Source organism: Calypte anna, chromosome 10 (genome assembly GCF_003957555.1).
Source record: "Calypte anna isolate BGI_N300 chromosome 10, bCalAnn1_v1.p, whole genome shotgun sequence".
Lineage (NCBI taxonomy): Eukaryota > Metazoa > Chordata > Aves > Apodiformes > Trochilidae > Calypte > Calypte anna.
In genome coordinates, this window is record NC_044256.1 from 16,148,645 (window position 1) to 16,160,867 (window position 12,223).

General features: G+C 38.3%; 1 protein-coding gene across 2 annotated transcripts in view; it reads left to right on the forward strand.

Annotated features, from left to right (window-relative positions):
* MCTP2 (multiple C2 and transmembrane domain containing 2) overlaps positions 1 to 12,223 on the forward strand; it is a 94,623-nt gene that overhangs the window by 70,274 nt on the left and 12,126 nt on the right. The window contains exons 17-18 of one of the 2 annotated variants that reach the window (XM_008495771.2): positions 4,139 to 4,261; positions 7,123 to 7,164. The exons of the other annotated variant lie outside the window; for it this stretch is intronic. Coding sequence (XP_008493993.1) covers positions 4,139 to 4,261; positions 7,123 to 7,164 — 165 coding nt within the window. The remainder of the gene's footprint in view (positions 1 to 4,138; positions 4,262 to 7,122; positions 7,165 to 12,223) is intronic. 2 annotated transcript variants of the gene reach the window in all.

Sequence of the window (12,223 nt, forward strand, 5' to 3'; positions counted from 1 at the left end):
GGAAAATTACCTAGAAAATCCTAACTAATGCAAGGTTTCTAAACCTCTTAAAACTGTTCTATCCCATGACTGTGGCTTTGCTGGTGACAAATGTTTTATGGGCATACTGTAGTAGACACCCGTCTAAAATCTGTTCTTAATAGTCAGATCCTAAATTGGAACCAGAGGGGCAGAAAAATCAGATTTGAAACGTGTTTCTAAGGGTTTGTTTTTGCTTTCAGTTGAGATTGCCTTCTCTCATCTTTTGTACTGCTGTCAAAAGGGCCACTCTCATGGTTGTTCAAACTCCATGCTTCTTGACAGGAACAGTTGGACCCCTCTTCAATGATTTTCAGATGAAACAGCTTCCAAACCTCCAGAGCTTTAACTTGTAGTTATTAGGCCCTTTGAAACAGCAACACATTAATCAGCTGAAATCAAGTGGTCATTTCTCCAAGGCTGTGATATTACTGTTCTCTTCTATATAGAACTCTAGTCTAAATAAGAGTTTCAGGAGCTCTTGTTTTTTGTTTCCTCTGCAGAAATGTCTGTCCCATTTCTTTTTCTGTTTTGATCATTGTTTTATAATGCTGTGAATTAAATGGCTCAGTTTTATAATAGGCTTTTATACTCTTGAATTGCCTTAGAAGAAGTAAGGCAGAAACAAGCTGGTTTCCACTTACTTGACTTTTATTTTAGAAATTGGCAACTATCCTCCTAACTTCTCTCATGAACACTCTGAAGCCCAGAAGAAAAAGTGTCAATGATGTAATGGATTTTTTTTGACAGAACTTGGTCTAATGATGATGTGAAACATTGGGAAAACCTACATTTGGTTAAAAGCACTGAATCATCTGGAGCAGAGGCTTGGTTTCTGTCCCTGACTTCTGTGATACTGAGCAAGTGATCTAAACATGCTCTTGACTTTGCTTACCAGTCCATGTATGAGGCTAAAGGCAGACTAAAGAGTACTAAGAATATAGATGTTGTTCCTAGCAATAGCCATTACATATCTCAGCAGCTAAACCTTTCATGAATTTGGGCAAAAAGTACTGCTAGGAAAATAATTCTGGGAAGGTAAGGCCAGAACTTCTCCCAGGCATGAGGAGAAAATTAGAACAAGCATGGCTGTGAGGACTTTGTGTCCGTATCACAGGGCTGCTGATGCTGTGCTCAGTGTCAGGTGGCTTCATGAGAACTGATAAAGCAGGACATTGGCCTGTTTGAGAACTGCTTTGAAAGCTGATGCTGCAGAACTACTTAAAAGGCTGTTAGAATGCAGAAATATTTCTAGTCAAATGCAGAAATATTTCGATTTGCTTTATAAACACCTTCTGAACTTTTATTATGCGCTGAAGGTCCACAGCAATCATTTCCCATACCTCCGAGGCTAAATAATTTCTGAACAGCTGAATCAATTTGTCTTGTGTCTGTGCTGTGTCACAGTAATGCAAGTTCCCTCTACTGTGGCAGTAGCAGCAAAGCAGCCCTTCTGAAGGAGATGTGGGAGCTCTATTAAAGCATCTCTATCTGAGTTATAACCCAGCAACTAATTAGCCAGTCAGCATTAGGAAGCGACAGTGTTCCTCAGCTAGCAATTGAGACTGGAGTGAGATTTTGTAATTAAGTTTTAAGATTTATTTAAGGTCTGAAACTTAATAATACAAAAAAATGTACTGTTGGATCTAAAATCACCAAGGTCTTGATTTTGTATCTTGCCTAAATGACCTGTGATTGCAAGGTCGTATTATGCTTGCAACTGAGCAGAGTGATGTTCATATAGGAGGGTGGCAGATGCACTAAAATTGGTTCAAGTCCTGCAACTGAATGAATGAAGAGAGGTTCTTCAAGAGCTTCATTGACTCCTGTGGGGCTTTGCCTTGCTGACTGCCAGTGGGATCTTTTTGCTGCACTGAGAAGATTGACTTTGCTGATACCCCAGGGAGATGATGGAAATGCAACCTCTTCCAACAGGCTGGAGCAAACATTTTGAGTTAATACCTGGTGATACGAATTTCCATGAAGGACTTTACACAAGGATCATATGTATATTTATATGTGTGTGGCTATTTTTATCTGTCCATTTATACCTGAGAGAGATATCTGTATTGATATCTAAAATAACAGGGCCTTGTTCTTTAGAGTGATGTTTGAGGTAGGGCAGGAGCTGGTATGATCTTCACTTTGTCCTAAAAAGCAAGTAGAGATTCATCCAGGGGAGCTGGGATAACTTCAGAAGAACTTGTTCAGGTTAGAACTGTTCATTTGTGGAAGACTTTTTAGCATGAGATATCACAATTTTTGAAGTCTTTATTAACTAAAGCTGTGAAAGACTCTTGTAAGGCAGGTCAAGTACCATGCCTTCTTGGTCAGGATTTTTGTGTTTCTGTTTCCTTGCCTACATATGAAATGTGGCTGCTGGAATTATTATCAATTCTTAATTTTCAGCATGCTGAAAAACAGGATCAAAAAGGAAAAAAGTCAAAACCAAATCCTCTTCTGCATTCCTATGCTGCTAGTCCATAGTATGGGGATATATTGTCTGGATGTCAGCCCATTTTATAAATTAACATATTTCAAAGTTTGTTTAACTGGCCTAAAAATGCCAAAACCAGGATGACAGTCTAATTCCTTGCATAGCAATAGCTAACAAAATCAGGTTCACTTTAGAAAATGCAACTGCTGTTTGGAAAGGATCATGGATACAGTCATTGCTTTTTGGGGTTTTTTTGGCCCCTGGTAGATATTAACTGGCCATTTGTCTGATGTCAGACAAGTCTTTTTGTTTAAAAGTTACAGCAGGTGCTGTGTGGCTGGGGTATAAATTCTTGCCCTGCTCAGTGCAGTGGGAAGTGCTTTGGTACAGTGCAGTTGGACTTTCAGGTTCATAATACAAAATAAATATTCTGCAAGTGTCAGCCTTATTCTGTCTGACCAAGGATTAAGGGAGGTAGAGATTTAGCTTTCTGATCACCCAAAGAATTTTCCCTTCATTGCAGTTTGTGATACATTAACTGGATCTGACTCATTTTCACCTACCTGCATTATTCTAAAAATGTGATTTTTGTTTCTGATCATTCCAGGTTCCTTTTGGGGAAGAAAAATCATATAAAAGTGATTGTGCCTTGTCTTTAAAGTAGAATGTTTAAATTAGCTTCAAGTTACGACCAGCATTAGGCAGTTCTTCTGGAAACACTATGTATGAGTAGAAAAGGAAATGGGATCACAACATGCAATTTTATGGCAGTTCTGGATTTAGTTTAACTTTGTATTGCCAGCCAGTATAAGCTTGAAATCTCTTTGGGTGTTGCTGATACTTGTAAAATAGGATTGTAGTTTGGCTTGGTGTAATTATTTTTGTAAAAAATCCTAAGTGGTTTTTAAATCTCTGTTAAGTTAGTTACATATTTTGCTTCCAAATTTGACTTTTGGTTTTCCTGTAAGTGGATTTTGTCAGGTATCACTCCAAACACACAAATTTCTATGTTTCTGGGCAGAGCCTCTAAGCAGCCAGTGAAATCAGAATATTCTGTGCTGAAAAATGGCAAGGGCAGAGGAATAGAAACTGGGCATACTGGATCCCTTTCCAAAATAATGCATCACATGCAGCCTAGAGCCTTGCCTCATGGAAGCTGATGGTCCTTCCTCTGTGTCAAGAACATGGGTGGATTAATGGTGAAGATTCATTTACTGATCATTCCCTGTGGAGTGATGAGGGAGCTGGATGGCTCCATTTGCACAGGAGGAAGAAACTTTCCTCTAGCCTGAGAACAGCCCCCTGGCAATTAAGCTTTGGTGAAATGGGAAAGGAACTCTGTAAGTGGGTCTGTTATACACTAGTGCTAAGGACAAAAGGCTTTCAGGTTTGAGAGGCTCCCAGGAAGGAGTGAATAAAGCCTCTGACTAACCTTATGTTTGTGGCCTTGTACTTCACCAGGTACAGGGGAAGAGAAGCTCACAAATGGCAGCCTAATGGATTTAGACAGAATAGAAAGAGAGCCTGCTTTGCGAGCAGATTTTCTTTGCCAAAATAATAATATGAGTGAGGTTAAGAAGAGATTCAAGGATGAACACGCACAGGGATAATGACTGAAAGGCTTTCTTATGCATCTTTCTCTTTAAACACTTGTGTTCCTTTCTGCTGCTTTATTTCTCCCAGGTATTTTTGGTCACTGTCTGGAGCGTGGAACTGTACATGGTGCCCCTGGCTCTGCTGGCGCTCTTTGCATACAACTTCTCCCTCGTCACAACAGGGAAGGTCAACAACACCCAAGATACCCAGGCAAGTAAGGTGGCAGTAATGTTTCTGGCAGCCCCAGCTTGAATTTGGCCTTGAGCAAAATGTCATGCATCTTAATGGCATTAAGCTAGTTGTGTAGCTAAGCAGCATTTTTATTTTTAAGTTATTGAAAAGAAACTCTCTACTTTATGATTCAATTCAAATAATAAACCATTCAGAGGAGTGGGAGAAGTCGATGAGAGTTTGTAGGAGGGGCATTTCACTTACTAAATAATTGCAAATGTTTTTAATGGAGTTGAATTAATGAAGACTTAAAAAGCAACAAGTCCCTAAAACTCATACCCCTACTGCTCTTACACTTGCATCACACTGATGATTCATGGTTCAGAGAAAGGGAAAGTCAACAGAAGCCAGAGGAGAATTTAGTTGTTTTCCAACCTTGTCCTGTCATCTGAGACTTGAAGGAAGCCATTATTCCTCCTCCCCACACCCCACTTCTAAATGACAGATATTTTTTCCTAGAAATTTAGCCTCCAATATTTTAATTTGGCCTGGGAAATGAAAAAGATATAAATACAAAACTAATTACAACATCTTTGGCAAAGGGCTACTGTTATGATATGAAATTCTGTTCGATGTTGGCCATAATCTTAACTTATATAACAATGATAATTACAGCTAGAAATGAGGATAAATTCCTTGATGTTCATCAATCATACTCTGTTTTTAAATTTGTGATAAGGACAGAAGTGAAATACAGGCCAAATTGCAGCTTCCTTCTAACTTTTTATCAAGAGATGATTGACATTTGTACCCATGAAGAATACCTTTGCCCAAATAAATAAAATAGATTTTATATAAGGACATAATACCATAGAATTAAAAGATCAATAGCTGGTTTATTAGTTTTATGGAGAAAAGTTGCTCCTAATTCAGTTTTCATCCATTCCCAGTGGAAAGATTGTTAGAAAATAAGGAAAGTTGCATTGTCCAGGCCAGGACGTAGAATTTGTTTGAAAACACATGGTAAGATAAATGCTTTCCTCCAATTTCAGCCAAGTCAAGAATAACATAGAAATTTCTTCAGTGTCTAAATTATTTCATCAAGCAAATGAGGACCTCCTGTGTGGGAGAATCTCAGGCAAGCAGGTGTTTTTATTTTTAATATGAAAGACAATATTAAATAGTAATAACTTACTTGGGAAAAAATGCACAGAGAATACCTTCCAGCACCCATCATTCATCCTGTGGTAAGTTTGTTGCATGTTCTAGTGAGAAGAGTCTCACATACGTCAACAAAATTGAGCAATACATCACTGAGGTGGATGCTACAGAAAGGCTTTATCTGAAAATACAGGTACAGGTTAAATGTAGGAATCCTGAGGAAAGGTCCATCAGAAAGTTGGCCCTTTTTCAGTCAACATCATATGGGCAAGGTGATGCCTTGAAATTGAGGGGTGCATTTTGCATAAGGTAGGTCACACATCTGCCTAAGTGCGTTGCAGGATTGGGATCATATGGAACAAGTAGTCAAAATGCCTTTAATATTACTTGATTTCTTTTTTATGCATGTCTATGATTCTAACCATCTGTAGGTCAAAAATAGACAATCAGGTGCTAGCCCTAGTCACATCTGCCCTGCAGATGAGAAAAGGTTTTCTTCAAAATACCAATGCTTTTTACACAGTCATTTAGTTCTTTTTTGCTTCTTCAGACCTTGGCTGCATGTGATCTCCCTTTGGTTTTTATGTGCCAGCATGCACATTTCATGTATTATAGAGGAATGTGAGCAACAGTCTTTGCAAAAGTGGACCTCAAATTCTCTCTGATTTCTGTGCTATAAAATAGGAATAACTATTAACCTACACGTGATTCAGTTGCCAGGAGGCTGGATTTGTGAATATTGATGCAGTGGTTTATGATTTACAGATGGGAAGCTTCTACAGAAATGTAAACCATGATCAACATTAATTCAGCTGCTCAGAGTATTCCAGAGAGCCAAAGAGTAAATCTGGGTATTTGAGCTCTCAGTACTTTCTGTATACCAGATGCAACTGCTTTTCTGGGGAAAGAGACAAGAAAGAAAAAGCAAAACAAAGCAAAAACATCCAACCTCCCACCAAAAGCCAAATTCAAAACATCTTTTTATTGTGATTCTTCACATTCTTTGTGCCTTTTCTGTATACAAACTTGTAGTACACTGATTCAAATGTACCTATGAAATAACTAAGACTTGAAGTTGTTAAAGGCTCATCTTATAAAATACCTGGATTAAAAGCCAAGCGTTCCTAATTTCAAGCTTTAGCCAAGCCTTTTGTTCTCTGCCCTACCTGTCAGCATTAGAAGGTAAAGGGAGGATATAATACTGCATAGAAATCTCTGACTGGTTTTCATGAGATGGATTATACTCATACTGATGTGTTTTGTAAAGTCTAATATTTCAGTAATGTCCCTAAAGGGAGGGAGGGAGCAGTCATTGTAGCAGTGAGGATGGAACAAGTTAACTATAGAGTCCTCAGCCTTGACATGCTGGCTGGTTCATTTGTCAGACTAAGAACAAAGCTGTTTACAGACATTAAAAGTTGGCAATGAGTTTGAAAGCCTGTTGCCTTCAAACTGCTGGACACAGCCACTAAGGGTTTATTTAGACTTAAAGTTTGCATTGGTTATCATGTGCTGTTTTCAGGATATCACAAAAGAAAAAAAGAAAAAGGAAGTCCTTGAATACAAAATGTTATTTCTGAAAGGTGAAAGTAGGTTGGTTTTTGTTGGGTTTTTTTTATGGCTTGCAATAGAAGTGGGAGAAAACTAATGCAATGTTGTGGGACTATCAAACTTTATAGCATTGCATGTCACTGCAAAATAAGTGTAGTGTTTTGTAATATGGACATCTACTTTTGCAGGAGCTGATGGGCTTGGATGAAGATGAGGATGAAGATGATAAGGTAAGCATATCTCAATATTGGCTTAGCTGGAATCAAAAGGAATGTGAGAGAGCACGAACCCATCCTGTCTCCATGAGGTCTTCATTTATTATCTGTATTGACTGGGAAAACAATTTTTACCAGTTTGCTAGTTAGGAAACTTGAAAGTATGAGAAGATCCTATAGTGGCATTACCTATGCGAGAACTCTGAACATCAATTGAATCTGAGCAGTCCCCAGTTTGATTTTGAAATCACAGCAGGCAGGCACAGTTTCTTGTATGTGCACTTAAAGGTGTGTGTATGGGTGGATGAGGTGCAAAGACATGCATGAGTATGTAATATCCCTCTTCACATCATTTCGAGTGTTGGACGGACATTCTGTACTAATGGCTTTCCCCGTATGATTTGACATTTCCATTTCTATGGGCCAGAAGTGCTGTGATTTGTGGGGAACTGGTTAGAATTTTCTCAACATTTCTGTCAGAGCCTGGGAAAAAGATTGTTTTAGTTCATCGACTGAAATGTAGAAACAATTGGAACTGGCAAAGCCTGTTTCTTATTTTATTGGAGCATACTTACTCATTCTTCTCACTATGAAAAATTCATTGGATTTTTTTTTCAAGTTTATCAAGCCACAGTGACAAATGATAAAAGGATTAGAGGGCATGACATCTGAAGAAAGATTAAGAGAACTTAATGTATACAGCTTGAAAAAAAACATAAGTAAGTGAAGGAGGATCTGATAATCTATAAATACTTGAAAGCTAAAAGGTGAGGAATTATTTAACGAGCAACAGCATGCAAAGGCACATTAGCTGTTAGGAAGAAAATGTTCACAAGGCAATGTGAAATTTTCAAATTGCATACTAAGTTAATAAGCCTCTTCTTGAATATTCTTTGATTTAAGACATACAGTGAAATTGTTGATCGTGGAGAAGTAAATCAATACCACAGTTAGCAAGTGAACCTTAACTCTTCTCAGTCACAGACACTAGAATTGAAGCTCAGCAGTCTTAATTGATGGGAATAATTATTTAAATTTACCCTGCTCTTCTGTGGTGGTTATATTTTAATGAGCCACCAGAAATCCATCGAAGTTATAGAGTAAACTTTAGTCAATCTAGTTGAGTTGTATGTTTCTTGCAATACACAATTATTTTTTAAATGTTCCCAATTCTAATTCACTCTTTGCATCATAGCATTGTTCAATTAAACGGACCAATATCTGCAACTCATCAGAAGTCATTAAATGGAAGTTGCATCCTTTTTGAAGGAATATTGTGTAACTCTGAAAGTCAGTAATTTCTGTTTGGTGGGCACCCAAAGCTAAGCACTTTAAATGTTGATCCTGCATCTTATTTGTGTGATGCCTATATATGTAACTTATTTGCTGGAACCAATTCCAAAAAAGTTTAAATGTAATAAACGGTCATCTAATCCTCTGCCTGTTCTATGGAACAGATTAATTGCTGAAAAAACAAAATTATTCTAGGTCAGGTTTACCCTAAATAAAACTCAAACTACTTTGGTTATCTCTGAAAATACATCTGGGTCACTTAAATATGGATCTATTCACTTACATTTTTGCCTTCCCTCTGCTTCCCTGCTAAACAACTTCTCTGTCATTTTCTTTCTTGGTAGGAAGGCTGAAGGGTCAGTGTTGATGATGATTTGGCCCTACCATTTTGTAATCAACATTACCTCTGTCTCCATTTCATGTGGAGTGGCTCTGAAATGGAGAGCTTGTCAACAGGCTCAAGCTGCTCACTTCCAGCAGGCTTTCTCATCAAGATAACAATTTATATCCTGACTTTACATCAATAATAAGTCATAACTTGTATGAATTGGTGTACTAGTGTTATGGATCTATGGAATTCTGAGACCATTACCAGGAGAGAGAATGAGCAACCACTACATGTGTCTCACATCTTTATCCTGTCCTGGGTTTATCCCCTTTGCACCAGCACTGGACCACATTTGCACGCTGATGACTTGCATCTTTAAGTACATTAGGTTATTATAAGAGAGTTTTCCAAGTCTGAGGGTGGCCAGTGCTCTCTGGGGAATGTAAAAAAAAAAAAAAAAAAAAAAAAAATTTTATGACATTATCTCATTGCAATGTCAACATTTAAACAGACAACTGTACTTTAAAAAGAAGTCTGTATATTTTTTTTCCCTCCCTCATACAAGAGCTTCTAAAGTTGAGATCTGCTAGTTGGGTTGTGGCATCGAAGGTCACTGTTTCTGTTTCCTATCATCGTGCTGTTCAAAATACTCACACACATTGCCTTTCTGGGTTCTGCTGCATGTTAGACATAACAGACCAGGCTTCTGGGAATTGTAACACACCCTCTAAGAGATGAACTGTTTACAAATTACAAATACACAGACGCTCAGTTCAAAAACCCAAGAGCAGATTAACTCCCTCCACCTAAACTATCTGTCTTAAATGACAGGGCTTAATTGCCAACTCCCCCTTTCTTTTCCCCTCTCCCCTCCCCAAATACCAGCATGGAGAACCATAAAAGATAAGAGAGCTCTGTCCCTTTGGCACGAGCCATTTGGCTGATGAATGCCTTCTCGGATTTGTGCCATCTTGGACATCGAGTTCAGGCTCTGTTGTGTCAGCTCTGGGGTCTGTCAGGCTGTCTGAATAAGGGTTGTTCTAAAATCACTCCCTGTCAGTAGAAAGGTACAGACAACTTACATGCAGCTCCATTTAAGTTGTCTGATTTTTGACTGTTTCTATTTCTTTTACTATGTTTTTTTTTCTCTTTTTTGACGATGACTGTAGAGCTTTTAGAACAGAGTTACCCTGGTATTGAGTGCATTGTAGCACCAGACTGGAAAGAGTCATTAAGTCTTCTTATGAATTTTAATTGTCTGGCTAAAATTTGCAGCTCCAAAGCATAGGAAACTTAAATTACTAGTATTTCCAGGCCTGCTAAATGATTTAAAAAGAATATCAGACAAAACTAAATAAACAGTTCCCGGTTTTGTTTGTTTTCTTGGGTTTTTTTTATGCCATGGTGAGCCAGTGTAGCCCTGTAGCCATTGTAGTGGGATGTAATCAGGAAAGATCAGATGACACCATGGCTTAAAGCCAAGTTATTTGGCAACTTCCAAGCACTGTTTAGAACCTCATGTATTAGAAAAAAGAGAAGTGGGGAAAAAATCCCCAAACAAGAAAAATTCCATGTTTCTAATGTAGGAAATACTGTCAAAAATAAGTACCAAAATATACAAAGTTTTATGAATACAATTCAAAGAGACTCCAACCAAACAAATTAAAGTCAAATTCATCCAGTAGCAAACAGCTGACATTTTCCATTTGAGTTAGATTCAGCATGTGGAAACCTTCCGTATGGATCTTATTTGTACGGGTGGATTACGATGAAAATTGCATTAATTTTCTCCACAGTAAAGGTCAGTAATTGAAACATGAACCAAGAGTCTATTGTGTAAGATGCTATATCCCCATACTTAGGAAAGGTCATTCAGGACAATATCATCTCATTGTTTTCTTCCCTGGAAGTATAAATAATTTCATTAGTTTTTCTTTTTTTTTTATTTCAATACAACAATGTCAATATAACATTTCAACATCTCCCATTAAATTTGCTGAAGTGAAATGATGGTCAAGACTTGAAAACACCCCATCACACCCAGGGGTGTTCTGACTAACAAGGAGCATTCACCTCCCCAAAACTAGATTGTGTCCCAAAGAACCCCACAAGGCTTATGTTTGTGTAGGTGTGGACTCCCTTAAATTGCTGCTCTTTCTTCAGCTGGCTCCTTGTGGCTTCTTTCTCACTGCTTCATAATAAGTGTGTGCAGAGACTGTGAGTCTGTTAGCCATGGAGAAGCCTAAGGGACATATTCTGCTACTTGCCTAAGCTGTGCTTGGTGCAGAGCTGGCTGATGGGACACTTCAGACCTCATGTGATCATCTGGTCTTGCAAACTTCTTAACTATAGTGCAATACAAGTTTCCAGTTGTCACTTAAGATTCAGTGATAGCTTCTGTAAGTTTTCTCCAAGCATCTCATTAACCTAATCCATTTCTGATTAAGACAAAGTGCAGGGGTTGCTCTGGTTGTGCTTTGCTTTTTTTCTTGAGAGCATCCTGTGTACAAGAAATGAGAAGACAAATGGTTTGCTGGTATTTCTTATGCATTCTTCGGGACTGCTGGCACAATCCTTGTCCCAGCATCACAACCCAGCCATCCAAGGGTTTAGGAGTGACTGGAGAGAGGACTTGAAATGAGGGACTTGCAGAAGACTTTTAGATATCCTGGAGGCTGTGGCATGGCTCTCTTCACATAGAAACCTTCTGTCTGTTGTCCTGGAAGCAGGTGAGAGAACACTTGAACCTCTCTAAATCTCTGGAAAAATATTAAGTAGCACTAGGTAGGTCACCGGACCAAGAGTTCTTGTCCTTTAAAAATTCCAACTATTTAAAAATGTTGGTAAAATTTACTTAGAGTAAGACAAATGTATGAATAGTTCTGTTTTTCTTCTGTTGGTTAGATTGCTAGAAATTGTTACTTAGATTATAGATTATGATCATCCAGTAGTTTAAGACTACTCACCATCTGATTGTTCTTAGGCCTCATGTTACTTCCAGGAGAAAGCAATTATTTTGACCAGTATTTTTCTTCTCCCTTTCCTTTTTTAAATCAAAGTTGACTAATGGCTTTTTACGTCCAGTCAGGCTTCTTTCTTTTTGGTTCCTCACCTGAATGGTGTTTTCTTCTGTTGTGACTACCATTACTGCTTTGAAACTTGTAGCAATACCACCAGGCTTTGTCGTACTTTGCATGCCTATGAAAACATGAGCAAATGCCTCTTAAACCCCCTGCATTTCATTCTTGTGCAGGGAGAATTCAAGTTATAACCTAAACGTTTGCACATGGGGTTTTTTTTCTTGAGCTGGGCTTAGGAGGCTTTTGCTGGTTGTGTAAGCATAGATGAAATTCATCTGATGTAAGCAAAGAAAGTGTAAGCATTGTTCAACAAGGTGTGAAGTGCTCATCTTCTGCCTTTTCAGTCAGTATTCCGCCCTCCTTTGCTGTAAGG